The following is a 26,741-nucleotide window of genomic DNA, read 5'->3' as shown; positions in this document are numbered from 1 at the left end:
GATTCTTCCAAACTTTTACCGACATAATATAGACTGGGCTGCTAATGTTCTAGAAGCCAAGTTGAGAAAGCAGACTGGGGTCTCAGTACTTGGGATGTACACATGTTTATCTCCTTTTTAGCACTGCACCTGTATCCCCAAATGTGCCTGGTTTTCTTCAGTCCAGAGACCTTCAATCTCACCCTCAGGAAAGGATAAGGCTCACGTTTTCAGCACGGGTGGGGAAGTGTATTAGACACCTATTAGAGCGTGCTGTGCCTTCGAGACCAAAAGATCTGTTTTCCAGTTGTTGGGAGTGCCCATGGTTGAAGAGGGTCACTCGCTGATGATTATACACTACTTGTGGGGACAGTCTGTCTACAGCGACTGGTTGGTGTGAGTGTCCAGGCCCTTTACCCAACTCAGGACAGTTCTAAAAGGTCATCTTGTTACCATACCAGAACCCAAAGTCTTCTGCTCCATCCTGCTTTCTTTCCTTCTCACCCAAATAGTGATCCCACTAATAATTGCTTCCCAGGGAACTTGATAGTTTGAGAAGGGCAGTTTTCTGGTTGCACAAAGTAAGGAACGAAATCTGTGGATTTAGCTGCTTCTTAAAAATACTTTCAAATAACTTTTGTGTTTTAGCTTTACCATCATTGTCACTTTCAAAGGGAACTATTCTTGAGCTTTTGGAAGGCGCTACAGCGGAAATCACATTGCTTCTGAGCCTTTTGCACGACTGGTTAGGATTTAGGTTTCCCAGATCCATTCAGTCAGTTCATACTCATCAATTTGTTCTTCAGTTTCTAAAATTTTGCTGCTATTATTTTAGACCTGAAGGTTTATGTCTTTTGTTAAAAAAATTTTTTCACTGTCATTTTAGTGACATTTTGGAAATATGTACATTTAATCGGCCAGTTTCTTGATGTAGATTTCACTCTGCCTCTGGAAATTCTGACGCTTTTATTTGCAGGTCATAGTGTATAGTAAAAAGAAATATTCATCATTAAATTTTTCTGGTTGCACTAATCCCGGGGGGGGGGTAGGTAAGAGATTGCATATCTTGAAAGTTGATATATTCTTAAGTGATGGGAAACTATCAGATTGAAGTTCAGTATCGAAGGAGTTATTACAGATTTTGCAATTATAAGATGATATAAATGACTGAGTATAGATCGAAAAATAGACATTATCTCAAGGATCATGGTGGCTCATGAACTGAATGACAGTCATAACTATCTTTAACAGCCATCCTGATGGGGTAGAATACATAAAATGCAGGCACTTAAAAGTTATCCTTTTATTAAAACTCAGTATTGATGAGATATAATATGCATTAGTATGTACTGTTCTAGACTCAAAAGGACTAGAATGAACTTCAAGAGGGCTTAAAGGAAAATGGCAAATATGATTATATGATTGGAGATAGGGAGAATCTAAGTAGTAAGCAGAAAAACACGCAGTTTATTCAGAAGAGAAGAATTACATGATTTTCTAATGGCCCTAAAGCTTATGAAGCAATACTCATTCGTTTTCACTTTTTAAGTGCTTTTTCTGAGAAAATTTAATGGGATAATTGGTGGGTAAAAGTATCTTATGGACAGCAGGCCTTTCATTAGTTTTCTTCCTTTGTAAAGGATCCAAGCATGATAAAATGGTCTTTAACTTCAACAAGAAGGAATGAAGAATTCCCTTAAAGTGAGTATTACCATAGAATGGGTTTATTGCTTTAAAAACCCCTACTAAAATTTACATAGAAAAAGGAATGGATGCATTATATCAGTGAATGTATGCAAGAGGATTTTCTTTGTATAATGAACCTAGGAATCATGTAATTCTTCAGTTTTTTTCTGTATTTTCCTCATTTTTTTCATAAATGACTACGTGACATTTTTGTTATAGATACAGTGGCTATATATACTTTTATACCATGAAGTAGAAACCCTCTAATGTACAGATTATAGGAGATCAAACTCTGAAGCTAACCAAGGCTTGGGTTTGAGTCCTGGCCTCGCTACATACCAGCTTTGTAACCGTGAGCACCCTCCTTAACTTTTAAACACATTGGTACATCGCCCACACTACAGGGTTTTTGACAGGATTAAGTTTATAAATATATGAAAAGCATTTAGAAGAACAACTGGCTTATGGTAAGCATTCAATGATGTTAGATATCATTTTTATTCCAAAAAACATCTAAGGCAACTTACAAAATTATTGGTTAGGAAGGATTTAAAAGTAAAAAGAATTTAGGCAAAAGGTACAAAAGAACAAAATGAAGTTCAAAAGAGCTAAAACTTTGATAGTATTAATTTATCAATATTATTAAATTTCAAGCTCAATTAAAAAAAAGAAATTATGGGGGCGCCTGGGTGGCACAGCGGTTAAGCGTCTGCCTTCAGCTCGGGGCGTGGTCCCGGCGTTGTGGGATCGAGCCCCTCATCAGGCTCCTCTGCTATGAGCCTGCTTCTTCCTCTCCCACTCCCCCTGCTTGTGTTCCCGCTCTCGCTGGCTGTCTCTATCTCTGTCAAATAAATAAATAAAATCTTTAAAAAAAAAAAAAGAAATTATGGTTGACTATAATAATTATGGTAGCTATAAATAAATTCTCAAAACTCATATCCTGACCTGAAGTAACTCTTTTCCCAGGATTCTCATAAAGGAGTCACTGGATTATTTAACTTTTTTTTTTTATCACAAAATGTAAAAAAGTTATATAATCTCCACTCTTAAATACCCTTAACCCTAAATTTGTAAATATTAATGAGTACCCAAGGGTCCAGACTTCCTTAGGGTAAGCAAGTATGCTTTTTGTTTTTTAAACTACAGAAATCAAACACAGATTCATGACAAAAATGCCCCAAATGCAGGAACAACATTCCCCCATGAGTTATAGATAAACAAATCAATAGCTGGAGAAATGCTATTGAAATTAACTCTGCATTTCCATTTTCTGTATTCGTTACCTTACCTAGCCCATGATGAGTCTTCCCATAGTTGATGAATGTGTCCCAAATTACACTCATTTAAATATTATTTTCCTTACTTCATCATCCCTATATAACGTTTGTACATATTTTTAAAATATTTACTTCCAAACAATTCACTTCTTTGTATTTAGACCATTTTAATAATACCTGCACATTGATTACATTTTCTAATCTATATGTTAGTATAACATAGTATTTTTCTTTAAGAAGTGTTTGGGTGTCCTTTAAAATCACTGCGCACTACCAGCAATACTCATGACTTCTACTACTCTTTGGGAAACAGATTAAAATAATAAAAAATGACATACATATTCACATTAAAGCTTATTTCTAAATGTGAAGTTAATAATATCCAACATAGGGGCACCTGGGTGGCACAGCAGTTAAGCGTCTGCCTTTCGGCTCAGGGCGTGATCCCGGCGTTATGGGATCGAGCCCCACATCAGGCTCTTCCGCTATGAGCCTGTTCCTCCTCTCCCACTCCCCTGCTTGTGTTCCCTCTCTCGCTGGCTGTCTCTATCTCTGTCGAATAAATAAATAAAATCTTTAAAAAAATAATAATATCCAACATAGAAGTGAAAAATGTATTCTCTTGTTAAAAGAAAAAACAAGAAGGGAAATTTTGAGGGATATATTAACCACTAGAATCAAGCCATGCCTACTTAGCTGGAATAGTGAATTCCTTTCCCGCTTCTTTACTAGGATAATGTTGTATTTTACCCATAAACTTCAGCCACTGTTAATAAATCAAAATTATCTAAGATAATAAATGGAATGAATCCTCCCTATTTTTTAAAAATTGTTTAGCAGACTTATACCTGTCTTTCAATGAGTTTTTTTTTATTTTTATTTAAATTCCAGTTAGTTACCATACATGTAATATTAGTTTCAGGTGTGCAACATAATGATTCAACATTTCCGTACAAAACCTGGTGCTCAACACAAGTGCACTCCTTAATCCCCATCACCTATTTCACCCATCTCCCCACCCACCTCCCTTCTGGTAACCATCAGTTTGTTCTCTATAGTTAACAGTTTGTGTCTTGGTTTTCCTCTCTCCTTTCTTTTCCCCCTTTGCGTAATTGTTTTGTTCCTTAAATTCTATATGTGAATGAAATCACATGATATTTGTCTTTCTCTGGCTGATTTATTTCAGTTAGCACAATACACTCCAGCTCTATCAATGTCCTTGCAAATGGCAAGATTTCATTTTTTTTTTTTATGGCTTAATGAGAGCCTAATGAGTAAAACAGCCAGTTGTGTCCTGTGCTCATTTTTTGCCAATAAGGTAGGTTTGAAAGTCTATCTCTTTGTTTTTAATTTGAACTTTCCGGATTAGTAATTAGGTTGAGTCTTTTGATATGTTTATGACCAATTCATGTTTCAGCTCCTTTGACTTGTTTATGTCTACTGACATTTTGTTATATCGAGTTGTCTGTATTTTTGTTCTTTGTAGGAATTCCTTACATATTCTTTTTAAAAATATTTTATGTATTTATTTATTTATTTGTGAGAGACAACGCACATGTGTCGGGGGAGGGGCAGAGGCAAAGGGACAAGCAGACTCCCCACTGGTCCCCAAGATCGTGACCTGGGCCAAAGTCAGATACTTAACTGACTGAGCCACTCAGGCACCCGTCCTCACATATTCTTGATACTAATTATTAGCCTTTTTGGGCAGGATTGAAAGTATCTTCTCCAGACTTTCAAAGGATGGACCTACAATTGGTCTACAGACCTATGGCAGAGCTTGCATTGTTCCCCAGTTATACATCTCTGTCTCCCAAAGATGTCTGAGTAACTGGCCCTGGCTAGTGTCTGGCAATTCCAAGTACAGGAAAGTCCTTTGACTAAGGCTGTGTTAGCCCAGGGGAGCCAAGAGTGGTGCGAAAGGACTGGGTTCAGTCTGAGGGTGCTATACTCTGCAGTTGTTTGAGTCATACTGTATACTGGGTTACATGAAGCACAAGACTTCTAACTTCCTTAAATGGGTGGACCTCTGCACACATTGAGATTGCATTCAGAAGTGCTTAGTTTCACATACCAAGGACTGGCTCGAGAGGCTCAGCTTCACTTCTTGAATATCCCAGGTATTGATCACTAATAGTTTTTTTTTATCTGCAGTTGTGCCCACTGGGGAGACCCTTTTGCAGCATTCATGGAAATTTTCAACATATTCTGTCATTGGAAAATAATTCAAGTCCTCTGCTCAGTATCTTGAGTGATCTAACTTCTTCTATCTTTTAGATAAATGGCCGTTGTGTCACTTACCCAGGTTGTTTTTATATCTGGCCATTCGACTATATGTTGCTCCCACTGGTATTTGTCAGCTTACTGATCATTCAGCTTTTTATTGTTACTGCATTGTCTTTTAATAAATAAGAGTTCCAAGTTTAATGTAGTCAAGTAGAAGTTATAGTTTTAGTATCAAGTTTAAGAAAACTGTCACTACACCAGAGTCAGTAGAGATTATTTACTTAATTTTCTTTCTCTTACAAAAGGTGCTTAATTCGCTTTGAATTGATATCTATCATGTAAGGTACGAAACCAAATACATTTTAATTTAAAAATGAATTCTTAATACTTCCAGGTGCATTTTACTAAATAGCCCACCTTTTCTACATTAGCAGGCAATGCAAACTTTGTCATGTATCAGGTTTTCATATATGTACATGTTTGGTTCTGGAACCCCTGTTCTGTTCCATTAGTTCCGTTTTTTTAATTGATATGTTTGTCTACAACACTATATTATACTGTAAGTTTACTATAAATACTGATATGGGTTTCCCTATTTGGTTCATCATTGTCAGAACAGTCACCTATTTTTCACGACCAGACTGAAAACCGGCGCTCCGGAGCGCGCGCAGGAACCAGGCGGCTGGTGGTGTTAGAAGCACAAAGCACAGAGAAGTGCCGGCCCTGGAAGTGAGGGCTGGGAGAGTGGCTGTGGGGTGCACAGCCCAGATGCTGCAGGTTTTTAGCAGCACCAACAGAAACAGAGTTAAAGTGGCCAGGAGTGCTCAGTGGAGAGCGGACTGCAATCTCTCTGTTCTAAGACAGAGGTGAGGATATGGCCACTGCTTCTCTGACTCTCAGAAGAGCCACAGAAAACCGCCAGGGAAAGCCGCCAGAGAACAAAAGCCCGGAAATACCAGCTCACATTGTGCCAATTCCCATGACCCCTCTCAGGGGACAGGAAGACTCAACCCAAACAGGGTTGCCTGAGTTGCATGGCAGGTCCCTCCCCCAGAAGGCAGGCTGAAAAATCAAGAAGCCCACATTCCTAAGGTCCCTATAAAACAAGTGCACATTGCTTGGGTCCTGGTCAAAATTTTGGCTCTGTACATCTCTGCAACCTCTCCTTATCAGAATGACGAGGAGGAGGAACCCACAACAAAGGAAAGAAACAGAGACTGTGGCCTCTGTCACAGAACTAATGGATATGGATATAACCAAATTGTCAGGAATGGAGTTCAGAGTAATAATGGTCAAGATGATGTGTAGGCTTGAAAAAAATATTAATGAAAATATTAACAAGAATATAGAATCTCTAAGGGTGGAAATGAGAGCGAATCAGGCAGAAATTAAGAATGCTATGAATCAAATGCAGTCTAAACTGGATGCTCTGATAGCCAGGGTAAATGAGGCAGAAGAATGAATTAGTGAGTTCGAAGATGAGATGATAGAAAGGAAGGAAAAACAGGGAACCTGGCTTAAAAAATTCCAATTTCAAGAATGTAGTACAGGAGATTACTGACTCAATGAAACATTCCAATGTCAGAATCATCAGCATCCCCAAGGAGGTGGAGAAAGAGAGAGTTCTAGAAGAGATATTTGAACAAACTGTAGCTGAGAACTTCCCTAATGTGGTGAAGGAAACAAGCATTCATGTCCAAGAGGCAGAGAGGACCCCTCCCAAGATCAATGATAACAGACCAACACCATGTCACATAATAGTACAATTTGCAAATCTTAGATCCAAGGATAAAATCTTCAAAGCGGCCAGAGGAAAGAGAATCCTCACCTACAGAGGGAGGAACATCAGAATAACGTCAGACCTGTCTAAAGAGACCTGGCAAGCCAGAAAAAGCTGGCAAGACATACTCAGAGCACTAAGTGAGAAGAACATGCAGCCAAGGATCCTTTATCCAGCAAGGCTGTCACTCAGAATTGATGGAGAGACAAGGACCTTCCAAGATTGGCAGAAACTGAAAGAATATGTGACCACCAAGCCAGCCATACAAGAAATATTAAGGGGGGTTCCATAAAAGTTAAAAGACCCCAAGAGTGATACAGAACAGAAATTTACAATCTATACAAACAAAGATTTCACAGACAGCATGACATCATTAAAATCATATCTCTCAATAATCACTCTCAATATGAATGGCCTAAATGCTCCCATAAAACACCACAGGGTTGCAGATTGGATAAAAAGACATGACCCATCCATATGCTGTCTATAAGAGACTTATTTGACCCTAAAGGTACATCCAGACTGAAAGGGAAGGGACAGAAAACAATTTTTCATGCCAACGGACCTCAAAAGAAAGCTGGGGTAGCAATTCTCATATCAGACAGATTAGATTTTAAGCTCAAGACTGTAAAGATACAAAAGGACACTCTATTATTCTTAAAGGGTGTATCCAACAGGCCGATCTAACAATTATAAATATCTATGCCCCCAACAGGGGAGCAGCTAGATACACAAGCCAACTCTTAACCAGAATAAAGAGACATATAGATAATAATACGTTCATAGTAGAGGCCTCAACACTCCACTCTCCGCAATAGACAGAACATCAAAGCAGAAAATCAACAAAGAAACAAGAGCTTTGAATGATATACTGGACGAGATGGACCTCATATATATAAACACAGGACACTACACCCTAGAACAACAGAATACTCATTCTTTTCAAATGCACATGGAACTTTCCCCAGAATAGACCGTATACTGGGTCACCCATGAGGTCTCAACCGATACCAAAAGACTGACATTATTCCCTGCATATTCTCAAACCACAGTGCTTTGAAACTGGAACTGAATCGCAAGGAAAAATTTGGAAGAAACTCAAACACATGGAAACTAAGAACCATTCTGCTTAAGAATGATTGTGTAAACCAGAGAATTAATGAAGAAGTTAAGCAATTTATGGAAACCAATGAAATAGAAAACACATTGGTCCAAAACCTATGGGACACTGCAAAGGCGGTCCTAAGTGGAAAATACAAAGCCATCCAAGCCTCACTCACAGGAATAGAAAAATCTAAAATGCAGTCTTTATAGTCTCACCTTAAGAAGCTGGAGCTGAAACAGAAGAACAGGTCTAACCCACGCATGCGGAAGGCAGTTGATCAAGATTAGAGCAGAGATCAATGAATTAGAAAGCAGGAGCACAGTAGAGCAGATCAACAGAACTAGAAGCTGGTTCTTTGAAAGAATAAATAAGATTGATAAGCCATGGGCCGGACTTATTCAAAAGAATAGAGAAAGGACCCAAATTAACGAAATTATGAATGAAAGGGGAGAGATCACGACCAACACCAAGGAAATAGAAACAATCATTAGAAATGATTATCAACAACTATATGCCAATAAATTAAACAACCTGGAAGAAATGGATGCCTTCCTGGAAAACTATAAACTACCAAGACTGAAACAGGAAGAAATTGATTATTTAAACAGACCGATTAATTATGAAGAGATTGAAGCAGTGATCAAAAACCTCCCCCAAAACAAGAGTCCAGGGCCTGACGGATTCCCCGGGGAATTCTACCAAAAATTCAAAGAAGAAGTAATACCTATTCTCCTGAAGCTGTTTCAAAAAATAGAAACAGAAGAAAAACTACCAAACTCATTCTATGAGGCCAGTATTACCTTGATCCCCAAACCAGGCAAAGACCCCATCAAAAAAGAGAAGTACAAACCAATTTCCCTGATGAATATGAACATGAAAATTCTCAACAAGATCCTAGCTAATAGGATCCAACAGTACATTAAAAGGATTATCCATCAAGACCAAGTGGGATTCATCCCTGGGATGCAAGGGTGGTTCAACATTTGCAAATCAATCAGTGTGATAGATCATATCAACAAGAAAAGAGTCAAGAACCATATGATCCTCTCAATTGATGCAGAAAAAGCATTTGACAAAATAAAGCATCCTTTCCTGATTAAAACCCTTCAGAGTGTAGGGATAGAGGGTACATTCCTCAATTTCATAAAAACCATCTATGAAAAGCCTACAGCGAATATCATTCTCAATGGGTAAAAGCTGAAAGCCTTTCCCTTAAGATCAGGAACATGACAAGGATGCCCACTCTCACCATTATTATTCAATATAGTACTAGAAGTCCTTGCAACTGCAATCAGATGACAAAAAGGGATAAAAGGTATTCAGATCAGCTAAGAAGAAGTCAAACTCTCTCTCTTCGCAGATGACACTTTATACGGAAAACCCAAAAGACTCCACCCCCAAATTACTAGAACTCATAGAACAATTCAGTAATGTGGCAGGATACAAAATCAATGCTCAGAAATCAGTTGCATTTCTATACACGAACAATGAGACTGAAGAAAGAGAAATTAGGGAATTGATTCCATTTACAATAGCACCAAAAATCATACGATATCTCGGAATTAACTTAACCAGAGAGGTAAAGGATCTGTATTCTAGAAACTACAGAACACTGATGAAAGACATTGAAGAAGACACAAAAAGATGAAAAAACATTCCATGCTCATGGATCAGAAGAATAAACATAGTTAAAATGTCTAGGCTACCCAGAGCAATCTGCACTTTCAACGCCATCCCAATCAAAATACCAAGACATCTTTCAAACAGCTGCAACAAACAATCCTAAAATTTGTGTGGAACCAGAAAAGACCCCGAATTGCCAAGGAAAGGTTGAAAAAGAAAAACAAAGTTGGGGGCATCACGTTGCCTGATTTCAAGCTACACTACAAAGCTGTGATCACAAAGACAGCATGGTACTGACACAAAAACAGACACATAGACCAATGGAACAGAATAGAGACTCCAGAAATGGACCCTAGGCTCTATGGTCAACTAATCTTTGACAAAGCAGGAAAGAAACATCCAGTGGAAAAAAGACAGTCTCTTCAATAAATGGTGCTGGGAAAATTGGACAGCTATATACAAAAGAATGAAACTTGACCACTCCCTCACACCACACACAAGATAAACTCCAAACGGATGAAAAGAACCTTGATGTGAGACAGGAATCCATCAACATCATAGAGAAGAACATAGGCTGCAACCTCTTTGACATCGGCCACACCAACTTCTTTCATAACACATCTCCAAAGGCAAGAGAAACAAAAAAAAAAAAAAAGAATTTTTGGGACTTCATCAAGATAAAAAGTTTCTGCATAGCAAAGGACACAGTCATCAAAACAAAGAGGCGACCCACAGAATGGGAAAAGATATTTGCAAATGAAACTACAGATAAAAGGCTGGTATTCAATGGGGTGCCTGGGTGGCACAGCAGTTAAGCGTCTGCCTTCGGCTCAGGGCGTGATCCCAGCGTTATGGGATCGAGCCCCACATCAGGCTCCTCTGCTATGAGCCTGCTTCTTCCTCTCCTACTCCCCCTGCTTGTGTTCCCTCTCTCGCTGGCTGTCTCTCTGTCAAATAAATAAATAAAATCTTTAAAAAAAAAAAAAAGACTGGTATCCAAGATCTATAAAGAACTTCTCAAACTCAATACCCAAGAAACAAATGATCAAATAAAAAAATGGGCAGAATATATGAAGAGACACTTTTCCAATGAAGACATACAAGTGGCTATNTTTCTCTGTAGATTGTTTTGGGCTTTTTGTGTAAGCAATTATATCATTTGAAAATATGACAAGTTTGCTACTTTCTTAACAATGTTTACTTTTATTTTTCCCTTCTTATGGCACTAGTCAGGGTTGCTAGTGTATTGCAAACAGAAATGGCAACAACAATGTGTTTATCTTGATCCTGATTTTTAGAGGAAATACTTTCAGTGTTTCAACTGATTATTATATTGGTTTTTTTTAAAAAAAATTTTGGGTAGACATAATTGATCAAAAAGCAAAAGATTCCCTTATTTGTATTTTTGTCATGAGCTCTACAAAAAATATTTTTAATGTGTACTGTGTTGGAACTCTGGAACTCAGAAATGATCATATTGTCTCCTTTAATCAATTAATATGGTAGACTTATTAATAGACTTTCTAATGTTGAAACTTTCTTTGCTGTGATAAATTCAATTTGCTCAGAATGCACTGTTGCTTTTTATCATTGTTGGATTCAGTTTGTTTTTATTTAGAATCTTTGCGTCTATATTTATGGTGAGATCAGGTTGTCATTTTCTTTCCCATGCTTTGTAAGCTGTCCTTAGCTGGTTTTAATGTCAAGATTATATAATTTTTCTATCCCCTGAAAGAATCTGTTTAAGATTGAGGTTATAGGGGTGCTTGAGTGGCTCAGTCATTAAGCGTCTGCCTTTGGCTCAGGGTGTAATCCCAGCGTTCTGGGATCAAGCCCCACATCAGGCTCTTCCGCTGGGAGCCTGCTTCTTCCTCTCCCACTCCCCCTGCTTGTGTTGCCTTTCTCGCTGTCTGTCTCTCTCTCTGTCAAATAAATAAATAAAATCTTAAAAAAAAAAGATTGAGGTTATATGTTTATTAAATGTTTGGGAATACTCATCCATAAAATCATTTGAGTTTAATATTTGGGAGGAAAACATTTAAGCAAGTGATTTGATATGTTTAACAATTACAAGGTAATTCAAATTTCCTTTCTCTTCTTGAGTCAATTTTTAAAAATTTTCCTACAAGCTTTCCATTTCATCTAATTTTGAAAAATTATTGGCATAAAGTTCTTTTTTTTATTATTATATTGCCTCCTTAATCTCTGCTGTACTGCTGTCATTTCCTCTTGTTCATTTCTAACACTAAAGTTTCTAATAGGAAAGTTTTGTTGTTAGTGAATGATCTATGTTTTTGGCTGACGTTTCTGTAACTTATCTCCATTTTTTCAAGAGTTCAAGTGGATAAAACATTCTAGGTTGGCACTGATTCTTATCAACAGTTTGAAGATAGTGTTGAATTTTCTTCAGGCTTTTATTGTGTTGAGAGGAAAGCTGCCACTCAAATTGGCTTCCATTTGCAGATAAAGTCTTTTCTCTAAGCTTGCTTTTAAGATCTTCTCTTTGCATCTAGTATTTAGTTTCACATTTCTTGGTTTGGTTTCATTACATTCATTCTGTTCAGATTTGTCGGGCTTCCTAAATCTGAATATTGAGTTGCATTAATTTTGAAAAATCCTTAATAGTTTATTACTCACCATTCTCTTCTCTCTTTCTAAAAGTCCACATATTTTTAGATCTTTTTACTCTAACCACTATTCCTCTTGACTTTTTTTTTCATGTGTAATACATTGTAATACATTGGATTTTTTCCTTTTCTGATTCACTGATTTTTTTTCTTATTCTGTGACTAACCTGCTATCCATCCTATTCATTGAGTTTACTTTTAATTATTATCTTTTTCATTTATAAAAGTTCTATTTGGTTCTTCATACACATGTGTTAATTTTGATAGTTTTTGTCCCTCCATCATATTTGATAGCCCTCTTGAATTTTCTTTAAATAAATTTAGTATACTTGTATTCTACCTTTTTACCTATGACCTCCCATGTGCTTAAAAATCCCCATTCGCCTACTAAATCTTAGATTATTGCTGGAGTTACCCTAGCTCAAAAACTCTCTTTCAATAAATAAATTTTTAAAAACCATTCTAAACTGATTCCAAATAGCCACAAGTTCATCTCTTAATGCCACTCAGTTCAGTCTTTCACGTGCCCACCTTAACCTCCATTCTGGTTAAGTTCACTTAAAAGTGAATCAGACACGGCCTCTGCCTTCACACAGCTCAGAGTCTAGAAGGGGAAAAGGAACACAATAAAGAAACAAACACACAGACCAATGAGCTCATAAGCACCATTTATAACTTCCAAAGTTTCTCCTCAATATAATCAGTCATTTTAGCAGTTTTCTAGCTAATAAATATTCATCTCACCTCCCATCTTGCATCAACATTAATATGAATGTTTGCTATGCAATGCTAATACTTAGGCAAAAAATTTGATTCTCCACATTGAGTCTGTACATATTTTTCTCAAGAACTGAAAGATGTATTTTTAAAGTAGATTAAATAAAATTGAGTTACCATATAATTTCAAGAAATTGAAGCAATTAGATGAACATTTCAGTAGACATTTATCTAATGAAACTTCGATGTTCTCTCTGAGCCAAATCAGTCCCCATGAAATGTGTCAAATAAATACATTCAAAGCCTCATGGAATTTGGGGGAAGCCGTTGTGGAGACAAGCAGTATTGCTCAGTGGGGCTCCCAGACATTCTCCTTGTCTGCAAACAAGCTAGCTGGGATGGACAGCTGATTTTTACTGATGTGAGACGCTGAAACTAAACTCAAACCTCCTGAAACTGGGGACCCAGGCCCTCCTCTTCAAAGCACCCAATGCTTCCCACCACTTCTCTGACAGGCTGGTACCTAAGCTCTTGGCACTCAACAGTCTGTTTTTCTCACACTGGCACAGCCATCACCACACTAGCCCATATAAAAAGAAATGCAAAAAGGGAAACTACTCCCACACCACCACCCTCTGCATCACAAACCCAGGATGTCCTGCCTGTCCTAAGTCTGCCTCTCCATCAGATGCTGACTCCAGAGACACAGGAACTTGCAGATCCTTCTGTCCTATGGTTTCCAGCTTGTCCGAAGGGATTGTACCATATCATTCATGACAGTGGCATGACAGCTATAATCCCTGAATCGGGAACATTCCCTAATACCAACGTCCAGGTGAATTCTGCTGGATATAGAGAATATCACTAAGAATGCATATATCCAGCCAGAGAGGGTCCATATATATGGCTTTTTAAAATTCTCAGCCTGAATTTATTAATCTTCTTAATACCCATTTGTCTAGTGTCTCAATTAGTTGGTCATTCAATTGAAAAAATGTTTTAATGTTAAATCCACCTCCCAAAATGGTTAAAATCATGTCTCCATTCTTGAAGTAATAAAACCGTAATACTTTTTATAAGAATCAGACTAACAAGATTTGTCCAAGAATAACAAGTTACAAGAAAACATTTAGTCCACAGGTATGTTTTAATGGGTTGCAAGTTTTTCATTAAAATGGAATGACTCTGTGAAGCATACCATGCGTATTAGGCCTCAGTCTCCATCATAGTCTATCACAAGACTCATCTTATTATCCCACTATCTCTCAAGTTAACTTAGTTTATAAATCCTGGCTTTCACTATTTGCCTTTAGAAGATTATAAAAAAAAAATGAAATGATGATAGTGAAAATGTATAGAAAACCCAAAGGACTTTTTTTCTTTTAATATAGATAATATAGATGAGATAAAGATTCTTCAATCACCTTAAGCATCTGCCTGGGCTCTTCATTTCCTACTTCATCATATATTTGACAAAGAGTTGGTATAGATATCCTGGAGGCAGAAATTGTTCTCAGAAAAAGTATCAATTTTTACAATAGTTCTCCCATTAGACAACTGCTTCCTATCAGGATTTTTGCATATGTTTCTTCCATTATGCAAACAAACAAACAAACAAAAAAAGCAGGCAAAATATTTCAGAAAGTGAAGGGAACATTATTACAATGTTCCACATTGAAAATGAAAATATTCAAAGTATACAAAAATCATCTCAGATGTAATTAATACCTGATCAATGGCTTACTGTTTTAGAGAATATATATATATATCATATAAATATGTTTTTTAAACGCCTTCAATTATCTTAAAAATATTGACTAAATTGAGATTCCCAGAAAGTGAAAGATGAACAGAAAAGAAATAGACCAACAGCAGAGATTCTATTTGAAGTGAAAAGGCCATTCAACACCAGCAGTAAGAACACATTTTGAGAGGCAACCGACTTGGGTAAATACATGTCAAATTGCCTTTGACTTAAATCAAGCACAACAGAGCCAAACAATATATTCATCAGAATGTACACCTGAGATGTGCAGCTTTGATAGTTATGATCTGATGATTTTGAATAAGCAAGAAGGCTATGTTGTTTTCTCTCTCTCTGAATAAAAAAACGTGCTAAATTGGACATCATTTCTACATTCATTTATTCATCCATCCATCCCTCAAACATCTCTTGAGAACTTACTGAGTGTCAGACACTCACACTACACGTGTTGGGGATATGACCCAGAAGGAGAGACGCAGAGCCTGTTCCCTGATGAAAACTCAATTTTAATGGAGGACAGAACTATTATGACAGAAACTACCTTTTCAGAAAGGTTGTTTCAGATCACAGTCAATGCTAGGAAGACAATGAACAAGCTGACGTAACAGAGTGGTTGGACATGGTCCAAACTTCAGACAGGGTGGTCACAGAAGGCCTTTCTAGGAAATGTGTCCGGCACAAGTCTTCTCACATTCGGATACTCAGGTGACTCACCCGAGGAGCTTACTGAAATGCAGATTCTGATTCAGAGGGTGCTGTAGGGCCTGAGATTCTGCATTTCTCATGAACTCCTGGTTGATGTTGACGTGCCAGGTCCTCGGACCTCTTTCACATTGAATAGTAAGGAGTCTAAATAAGAAATGAGAACGGTAAAAAGAACTGGGGCAGGAGCTTTCTGTTTTGATGACAATCACATGTAGGGGTTTGGGGAAGGAACTGCACCAAGCCCAGCCTCCTGTCCACCTCATTTCCAAATTTCTATCATTTGTTTCATAGGAGGCCCCAGGGCATGGCGGAAAGATACCTGCTCTGAGACCAGTCAGGCCTGGGCTTCAATCCTGTCTCCACATTCTCACAGCACTGAGGTTTTGGACAGTTCACTTGCTTTCACCTTTTTTTTTTTTTAAGTTTCAATCTTCTCCATTCTAGCAGAATCCTTGGATAATCTGTCTGGCTTATAGAAAATCATCAGTAAATGATAGGCACTCTAGATTGGCTGATCCGACCTCACTTCCAAGTCTTTTTTTCCCCCTTTTTCTTTTTCTTTCTTTTTCTTTTTCTATTTCTACTCCAAAGGTGTGAAAACTTTAAAAATAGACAGGAAAACTTTGATTTTTCAGCCTTTCTTCCAGCTAGAGATGGCCATGTGAAAGAGTTACAGTCAATGACATCTTGATGGAAATCCCCGGACACTCCTTCCTGCCCACAAAGGCAAAGCCTCAAAAGGAGAAGCCTTTGCTCTCTGTCTTTCACTATCCTTTCTGCCTCAACAGAAATGAGTTCTAAAGGCGCAACAGGCATCTTACAACCACAGGCATCTTACAACCACGAGGTGACAAGAATGAGAATGAGGCGAGGGCTGGCTCAGTCGGAAGAGCATGCAACTCTTGATCTCAGGGTCGTGAGTTCAAGCCCCATGCTGGGTGTAAAGGTTACTTAAATAAATAAAACTTACAAATGAAAAGAACGAGAATGACAAGCAGCACCTGAAGAGAGCAGAGCAGAAAGGCAAAAAAGAGCCTACCACTATTGCTGTCACCATTTCAAACATGGGCAGCTCAGCTCCAGACCCCTCTCAATATGAGAAAATAAAGCCCTTACTGGTTAAGCTTATGTTGTTAGGTTTTCAGGGTCTTGCGGCTAACTGCAATTGATACCTAACTATGTAGTGCAGCTTCTCATTATTATCATTTCCTCTGAAGCCACTTAGTAAGAGGAAAAGGCAGGCGCAATGTAAAACTTGTGTCAGTGTATTTAATACCTGCTGTTATCCACCAAAAGTGAGGCTGCCAAGAAAGCCATTGCATTTGAATACGGTTTGTATTACTGCCTAAGAGAATGTGAGGAGCTTCACACATCAACCCCTAAATTCTCCAGACAAATCTGAAGTGCCCACTTTTTAGAAATTATAATTAAGGGGCGCCTGGGTAGCGCAGTCGTTGAGCGTCTGCCTTAGGCTCAGGGTGTGATCCCGGTGTTCCGGGATCGAGTCCCACATCGGGCTCCTCCGCTGGGAGCCTGCTTCTTCCTCTCCCACTCCCCTGCTGTGTTCCCCCTCTCGCTGGCTGTCTCTGTCAAATAAATAAATAAAATCTTTTAAAAAAAAAAAAGAAATTATAATTAAAAGTCTCCAGGTCGGGGTGCCTGGGTGGCTCAGTGGTTAAGCGTCTGCCTTTGGCTCAGGTCATCATCCCAGGGTCCTGGGATCGAGCCCCACATCGGGCTCCCTGCTCTGCTGGGAGCCTGGCTTCTTCCTCTCCCACTCCCCCTGCTTGTGTTCCCTCTCTCGCTGTGTCTCTCTCTGTCAAATAAATAAATAAAATCTTTATTAAAAAAAAAGAATAAGTCTCCAGGTCTGGGATAACTGATGATGTTGTTGCTCCATAATGCATAGCCTAGTGTCAACCATCATTTCAAACCAAATCTGGGAAATAACAAAAATAATTTGCCTCGGGCCCTGTGCCTGGAACAATATAAGGCACATACGATATACTCAACCGGTTTGAATGGAAAACCAGATTAGTATAATGAACGAACTGCTGTGAAATGAAGTTTGGAAAACTGAGACACATGCAACAGAGGAAAGCAACTTTTAAAAGAAACTGAACGCTGTCACGTAGGTGAAGTTTCTTTAATAAAATTAATTAATCAGCAAGTGTGTCCTCTGTGTCTATTATATGCAAGGCACTTAGGAAATTCAAAGACTATGAAGCAGTATGCCAAGTTTAAGGCCCTTCACAGCTTGAGAAAGGCAAGCCAGATGAATGCAACCAGCAGCAAACACAGAGCCGGCTAACGGAAGGACCCCCACTGTGAGCTCAGGTGGTTCAGGTAAACCGGTAACATAGACAAGAGGTAGGATTCTCTTGGTGACTGGGAGTGACAAAGATGATTCAAGTAAGGAAAAATCTGAGAAGTGGATGTGGAAAAAAAAGAGGATGAATTATATTAGTTGAGCATGAACAAATCAGCTTGGTTTGTCCAGGGACTTCAAGAAGGTTAACGTGAATGTTTGTTAGAAAGTGGGTTGTGGGGGTAAACTGAATGTAAAACCTGCTTTCATGAAAGCACATCGGTTTAGAGTAAAAAGAGGAGGTGCTGCTCCCTTGCTTCCTCATCACACAGCCTTTCCTCTGTGCATGCACACCCGTCATGTCTCCCTGTGTCCAATCTCTTCTTCTTATGAGGACAGCGGTTGGACGGGATTAGGGCCCACCATCATGGCTTCATTTCACCTTAATTACTCTTTAAAGGTCGTAACTCCAAATGCAGTCAGTCACATGCTGAGGTGGTGAGTTTAAGGCTTCAACATATGATTTGGGGAGCACACAATTCAGGCCATAACTGTCCCCAAGCCAGAAAATTGGAGTCAGTTTTCTTAGGCCTTCATCTCCTTCTGCCAAATCCTACTTAGTCTGTGAATTCTAGCTCCACACCATGTAAACTCCTTAGAAAGACAAAATAAAATGTTAACTAACTGGAATTTAAATAAAAACTTCAAAAAAAAAAAAAAAGAAACACATAATGAGATATTTAAGACTTAAGCTTTGCCTACCTATGTAGAGGTAAACTTCAACTCCCTGACTTTATAATCTGCTTCCAAAAGCGGGTCAACTATTTGCTAGTCCAGCTCCTGAAATTAATGTTCAGTGTATCAAACTTCACTCATCTTTCAAGATTTGCTTCCATAGTATATTCCCTATGAAGTTCTTAACTCTGTTCCAACTCTTGCTGGCCCCACCCTAACCTTTTCCTTTTTCTAGAAAGAATTTACCATTTCTTTCACTCGACTATCACTGAATATACTATATCACAAATACTGGATTTGTGCCCTTCATAAGATCACAAGCTCTTGGGAGAGAAAAAAAATCCCAATAAAAGAATGTACACTCTGGAGTTTGATTATATGACTGTAAATCTTAGTTCTATTAAGATTTTTTTTTACTCTGTCAACTTTATCAAATTACTTAAATTCATTGCTAAATGGGAATAAGAATAATGTCTAATTCATATGGTTATAATAAGAAATAAATGAAGTTTCTGTTAGTACGAAGTAGAGACTGAATAACAACTAGCTATTAAAATAAAACAGAGAATACAACAATGACCACAGCTATCTCTCACTAAGCATATTCCATATCCTGTCTTATGTGATTTGCATATATTATTTCTTATAAACCTTGATAAAATTGATTCATATATTGGGATTCACAAAAGGGCCAGTGGCCTGACGTTGAAACCTATGCCAGCCTGCACTTACAGGAAACACCTGTCAAGGAATCCAAACACACACCAAGCACTATCCTCCCAATCAGCTTTAGCTAGCTTATTATGCTAAAACATAGGAGCCTCATAAGGCAATCCCCTACCTCCTAGCCAATCATGCCCTGTTTCCATGTTGCCCCTTCTAACTCCCAAAAAACTCATTCTTGTCCAAAATCCCTCAGGAAGAACGACCCGTTGCTTGTGAGGCACTGTACACTCCCAATCCATGGAGTGTTTTCCCTTGAATAAAGGGCATCATGCCCATTAAAAAATTGTATATTTTTCTGTCATTTGACAATCTGAAACAAACGCAGACAGTTAGTACAATTACTCCATTTTATAGATGAGAAAACTCAGTCCCTGAGAGGATAAGCAGCTCGTCTAAGATCTAATACCCAACACGTGGTGGAACCAGGATTTGAGCTCAAGTATAGATGATCCAAAGCGGACTGTCTCCATTCTGACATCCCCAAACAATAGCTCAGATCTGAAGGCAGAGTGGGTGCTTGATAAGTATTTGTTGAATTACTTAATCCACTATTAATCTACTTTTAAGATATGTTAAAACATTTCTTACTGATGGTGAAAGAGGGGAACCTTAAATGCACTCAGTAATGCTAGACATAGGTATAGAAGTTAGTGGTTCACACACTATTTTTAGAATGGAAGTAAAATATGTATCCAAAAAAAGGAGGGTATTAGGTGGTAAAAATCACCAGATTTCTACTGAAGTCCCCCATACCTTCCCTCCCTTTCCTTCTCTTCTACCCCTCCCCACCCCGCACACACCCCAGATCACCTAGCTGAGAGCTACTGAGTGCACAAACAGTACTTTACATTTTATGCTAATCTCCCATCAATGTTGTTCCTTGTATCCCATACCTTGCTAGCCTTTTCTATAAAATGTTTTTCCTCATTTCAAAAAAAACCCCAAACAATATAGATATTAATGATTAAAGTATTTTTTTTAAATAGAAATGCACAGTTTATACCTCTTAAAGACCATCGTCTGAGCCTAGGTAGGAAATTAATTTGATTAACACAAATCTTATTTTCACAACCCAGTGAACTTCAGTGATACATTTGTAGGAGATGTGGTATTGGGTCAAGTCAGTCTACATGCTCACTTAGAGTTTTCTAGTGCTATGATACAATATTGCTCCAGTTACACAGTGACATTTTAATGATTTTCAAACACTTCTCCTGAAGTTCTAAAAATACTGTATGCTATGATGTGCCTTTCTTGCAAGACGTGCCATCAACTGGTGAATTTTAATGTATTTTCCTCTATTAAGTGCAAGTAAAAAAAAAAAGAAAGAAAGAAACATATATCTATTTTTTTTTAAATCATTTAATAACCATGTTGGCTTACAATAGTTAGTTTGCCTCCATAAAAATACTACATGCTTTTGTGGGACATTTATAATAAGGTAGTAGCAGAAAAATACATTCTTAAGTGTTCAGTACATATTAGAAATAATACCTAATCTCATAAAAAGTAATCATCATTTGAGGAAAAAGTTGTAAACCTATAAAAAATTTAGGGACTGCTATCAAATATTTCAAAATTCCTAAATCATATTTTGCATTATATAATTAATGTTAAAAATGTTTTGTTGATATTTTTGCTTTAAACTTTGCAAGAGATAGAACATGATTGTACATGTTCCCTGAACAAATAAACTGGACTATTACTGAGCATAGTTGAACATATTTACTTAAATATAAATAAAAAACTCATTTTTAAGATTGAACTTTGAATGAGTAAAATTGTTATTGGTTCTGGAGTATTCAAATTCATGCCCCCCACCCACAAATGGCAGATATACTCTTTCGTGTGCAAGCAGGTCTGTTGGTGTAACACACTTGGCCTATCTCTGTTCCTTTACGCACTTCTTTCCTGGGAAAAGACGCGGAACTTAATTGGATTGAGTTTGGAAGGACATATTGGTATGTATAGGGAGGCCCCTTTCTCTTCAAGGCTCAGCTGCCTTTGGGGAACGCCTGATCTGCTCTGGTCCTGGAGCTCGAAATTATAACTTGGGGAGCTCTGCCTTGCCTCATTATAGCTCTGTTTGTGACTGAGGGGTAACTTTGCCTAAATGTGGAGCTCACAAAGGGGAAGCTTACTTGCTATAGATGTATGTCAGAGTCTCTGTTAATCAGTTTTATCAGAAAGAAAGGTGATAGGCTGATCTCCCATCTGCTTTATTATTTTCTTATGAGTTGGTCCAGCACTTGGGTGGAGAAAAAGAGTGTTTTAATTGAGCTCTTTCAAACCCCAAATGAGTAAGTGTATTTTGCTCCTTTTATCAATTTTCAGGGATTTCTCCCTATCTGCAGACATAATAGACCTAAGACAAAGGTGATGAGTTAAATTTTATAAAATCATTACACATAATTCTCATTTTCAAAGCAAGTCAGGTTGACTAAATTGCTCCCTTTGAAGCAAAAAAAAAAAAAGTAGTCATATATTTCTTCTTAGTTTTATATTTCCATCTATCTACACATAAATGTGAGTGTACATAATACACGCATATACATTTAATATATGAATAATGATTTTATTCAAATAATCCTTACTGTGGTATAATAAAAATATATATATTTGGTCTTCATCTCCTGTTCCTGGCAAACAACTCTATAACTCTTGGAATCTCTGAGATGATGAGTAGTGTCTTTTATACACTAATGAATGATTGGTGGCTGGGGGTCCCTAGATAGCTTCAGTGGTGAAACACCCAGGCAAGACCAGAGAGTTGGAACTTCACCCCACCCCTAACCTTCTGGGAGAGGAAAGGGGCTGGAGACTGAGTTAATCACCAATGGCCAAGGATGTGATCAATCATGCCTACATAATGAAACCTCCATAAAAACTCTTCAACAGCAGGCTTGGGAGAGCCTCTGAGTTGGTAAACACACTGAGGGCCTGGGAGTTTGGCAACCCAGAGAGAGTGTGGCTCCACATTCCTCCTCTCCATGCCTTGCCCCATGCATCTTTTCCATTGTGCTGTTCCTGAGTTCCTTTGTAATAATATAAGTAAAGTGTTTCCCTGAGTGCTGTGAGCCATTCTAACAAATTCTCAAATCTGAAAAGGAGGATGTGGGGGAGTCCCTAACTTTATAGCCAAGTCAGACAGAAGTGTTCAGTTACCTTGGGCACCCAGTATTTGTGACTGGCATCAGAAGCGAGGGCAGTCTTGTGGGAATAAGCCCATAAATCTGTGGAGTCTGACACTAACTCTGAGCAGTGTCAGAGCTGAATTAAATGATAGGACCCCTAGCTGGTGTCCAGGAAGTTAGTATGGAGAAAACCCACACATGTGCACAAGTGCTGTGACCAAATGCAGTTCACACTTACCTTCTGTATTTCTATAATACCAAAAAAACCCAAAAAACAAAAAAACAAAAACAAGAAAAAGAAAAACAAAACAAACAAACAAAAAACTGTGCACACAGACTCCCACATTTTCTATTCTCTCACTGGACAGGTATTACACTTACTCTAATATACAAGTAACTTTGATTGTAAGACTGTTCTTTCCTTATGTATGTAAAATATGCCTCACTGTATAGTCATGCAAACACACAGGAAAAGAGTGGTGTATTTGGAAACATTTTAAATGATGGAAGTGGGGGTGGGGTCACCACACCATGACGGTTCTCCCTTCGGGCTGTATTTCAAGAGATATTATATATTTACAACACTCCCATACATGTTTTAAAAGAGCTGGAGTAAAAGAGTTCATTTTTAAAAAGACATAATTGTTGAAAGGTCCGATAACTCGTTCTCGTAAAGAATTTGCTACATAGGACATCCCTGCAATGACGATTGCTTTTTCTCTGGTGACCAAAGTATCTAATCCTACTCCTGTTTAAATGAAACAATATCAACATTTTTTCAGTGTCAGTTTTTGTCAGTTTGCATGAATTGCAAGGAATTTCTTCATAAGTATAAACAGAGGGTAAAAGGAAAGCAACATAGAGTCTTAGAATGCTTTAAAGATCTTCGAAAAGCTTACCTGTGCCTTAAAACAAATTATTATGCTGTTATATATGACCAGATACAGATACATATTTGTGTGTGACAGTCCACTCCAGCAAACACTAAACTTGACCCTTAATTTTGCACATGAAATTTTCACCTCTAAGTTTTGAGCTACTGCACTTCAGATGAAACAGAGATATACTTTTAATCACATCATTTTAAGTTCACTTACTGCTATCGATTCATTTTTTTCCCTAATAAAACAAGGTGGTGTGACTCTTCCCATTCTAGTAAACTATGTCCCTTCCTCGTCCTATTTGCATAGGAATATGAACTTCTGGTTCCTGTCAAATGAGCTTTTATTACCAAGACGAGAATGTAAATTCGTGTAATGTCTCTGTGATTTTGGAAGAGGCACCAAATACTGAGTGCTAACAGTCATGAATATTTATCAGCTGCTGTTATTAAAAAGACAGTTTTTTTTTTTTCCTCCCAGAGTTTTTGAGTAAACAATTCCAAAATGTGACTCCATCTGTCAATGTTTTCTGAAAACAGTACCAACCTTCTTTTTTATCTTCTGGAGTAATCTTCACTTTTGTATCTGTTATATCTTTGAATGAAGCCAGAAAAAGTACCACATCTCCTTTCTCATTCTTTATAGGAACAATATCCAATAGGCACCAAAATGGAGACCCTGCAACAGTAATAAAAATACCAAATCAACCACTGCCTCATGTTTTTTCTATGAAAATCTCAATCATTAGTGGGGCAGTTAAGAAAGTCCTTACTGTTTTCTTCTATCCCACACCTCCCCTCCAAAATCTTAAAAATGTCAGTTTTCAGATTCCATAAATGTCTAGCCCATATGCTTCTCTCTTCATTCCCAAATGAAATGCTTTCTTTGAAAATAAGCCTGTATTTTAAACAAAACCACTTGTCTGTGCTGGGATATTTCTGCTTATGTAATTCAAACTGTATTTCTTTTTTGAACTTGTTGATGTTGACGCATTCCACTTTGGGAAACATGGCCCCTTCCCACCCCCAGCACACGCGGGTCGCTAAATAGAGACCTTTGTGTGGTACGAGTTTGCTGGAGGGTTATTTAGTCAACTTAAAAATCAACGATTGCCCACCAGAATGGTGAAAGCAAAAAAGATGGAAAATACCAAGTTTTGGGGAAAACGCATAGTCCCTTGAACTCCTACATTGCTGGTTGGTTGCAATTAGTACATATATACTTTAAAAACTGTACAAGCGTATTAAGATATATTCCCACAATACAACATTAGGCTGCACTGTCAATGAGCATTATGTAATAATTGAATCAGATGGATGAATATCACTAACATAATATTGAGCAAAAGTAGCCAGTCACAAATGAGTAGAATGCATTTACATTAAGTATGAAACAGGCAAAACTCACCTACAGTGTTAAAAGTCAGGTTGGCGGTTTGGGAGATTGTGATTTGAGGGGGATACGGGTTGGGGAGTTCTGGGATCCTGGTCAAGTTTTGCTTTATGACCTTTATGTTAATTACATAGGAGTATTCAATTTTTGAGAACCCATCAAGCTCTACACTTATGCATGTCTATTTTTCTGTCTATATGTTTTACTTCAAGAACATTTTTTTTAAGATTTTATTTATTTATTTGTCAGAGAGACAGAGAGAGAGCACAAGCAGGGGGAGTGGCAGGCAGAGGGAGAATCAGACTCCGAGCTGAGCAAGGAGCCCGGTGTGGGACTCAATCCCAGGACCCCGGGATCATGACCTGAGCTGAACACAGACACTTAACCAATTGAGCCACACAGGTGTCCCTTAAGAACATATTTTAAAAAGTGATAATCAAGTTCAATTCTATGCTTTGAGCAAAAGAACCCTGAGAAATACCATTAGTAGCTTTAGGTTCAAACCTAAGGCTCATATTTTGAAATGTATATGTATATATATAATGATAATATAATTTTAAGAATATATTAAAATTCTTATACTAGATTCCCTACTAAAAAGCATTCCTGGGCAAAAAAAATTGAAAATGGCAAAAAAGTTATTGCTTAAAAACAAAACTATTAATCTATTCACATATATTTTTCTTTTGATGAGGGAAAATCCCTTATACTGTGAATTTCCACCTTATTAGGGAGTTGATTTCAAAGTTGGGTATAAGAAAAAATAACAGACAGTCAGAAATACCCTTGATATTTTGTTTTGTATATACTGTATTAGATCTCACAATTTCCAAAGCAGCTGATGTATCCACCCAACCTTTGAATCTATCAGATTTTTTCCCTTACTTAAGCACCAGATGAAGGAGTTGACATAGGGGCCAACTGACATAAAAATCACATTTTATTTTAGCTGCTATTGTACATTTTGAAAAGTGTGGTTGAATACACATGCAATAAATGTGTGTACAATGTGCTTCCACTCTATAAAGTATGCATGGAGTATGTACCTGTTCAGCCACATCTTCCTAATAGCTTCAGCATCATGAATTCCTCCGTGTTCTCTTGACTCAGATCTATGGTTTCCTTTCATTGATCTTCCCAAATATCCAGGCCACAGCAATCCCATTTCAATATCCCATTACCAGGAGATCTGGGATCCAACCATAGCTCCAACATTAACTAGCAACCATGGGGGAGTCAATTAACTTCTCCTCTCCAATTAACTTGGTTCCTTCAATTGTAATATTCTCATATCCATCAGTCTAGTGGTAGACAGAGCAACTCAAAAACCATGAGACAATAAATCAACTCTGTTGTCTATGTCTAATGGGGAAACCTTATAAATGAGCCACATCCCTGGCCAAACACTACTATCCCTATCATTCCAGAATGGCTCTTGATTCTAATTTTTTGTACAGCCACCATGTCAAGGTGGGAAGTGTTTTCACTAATGCTGTAGCTATGGTAGGGACAAAAAGACCCATGGGGCAAGCTATTAATCAGACCCTAGACATAGTAATAGTGGGGACATGGAAAACAGTATGAATCTGATATTTTAGATCACATTTTAAAGCTTCTCTCTGTCAATTATCTTGTAAAAACATCACCCAAATCAAAACAGAGGCTTTTAATTTTCCTGAAAATCTATTTTATCCAGTGCATATAAAAATTATGTTTACACTATACAGTAGTCTGTTAAATGTGCAATAGTATTCTGTCTAAAAATACAATGTACATGCCTTAATTAAAAACATTTTATTTCTTTAAAAATTATTAACCATCATTTGAGGTCTCAATGAGTTGTAACCTTTTTTGCTAGTGGAAAGTCTTGCCTCAATGTTGATGGATGCTGAGTGATCAAAGGAGGGTGGTCGCTAAAAGTTGGGGTGGCAGTGGCAATTTCTTAAAATAAGACAACAACAAGATTTGCCACATCAATTGATTCTTCCTTTCACGAGTGATTTCTCTGTAGCATGTAGTGCTGTTTGATAGCATTTTACCCATAGTAGAGCTTCTTCCAAAATTGGAGTCAATCC

General features: G+C 37.8%; 1 protein-coding gene across 2 annotated transcripts in view; it reads right to left on the bottom strand.

Moving 5' to 3' along the window:
• The window catches only part of KCNH8 (potassium voltage-gated channel subfamily H member 8), a 365,555-nt gene that overhangs the window by 184,101 nt on the left and 154,713 nt on the right, over positions 1-26,741 (bottom strand). For both annotated transcript variants that reach the window (XM_002924147.4, XM_034662055.1), the window contains exon 3: positions 23,821-23,952. In XM_002924147.4, the coding sequence (XP_002924193.1) occupies positions 23,821-23,952 (132 nt within the window). The remainder of the gene's footprint in view (positions 1-23,820; positions 23,953-26,741) is intronic.

This window comes from Ailuropoda melanoleuca, chromosome 6 (genome assembly GCF_002007445.2).
Source record: "Ailuropoda melanoleuca isolate Jingjing chromosome 6, ASM200744v2, whole genome shotgun sequence".
Classification (NCBI taxonomy): domain Eukaryota; kingdom Metazoa; phylum Chordata; class Mammalia; order Carnivora; family Ursidae; genus Ailuropoda; species Ailuropoda melanoleuca.
This window is presented reverse-complemented; position numbering and strand designations above follow the sequence as displayed.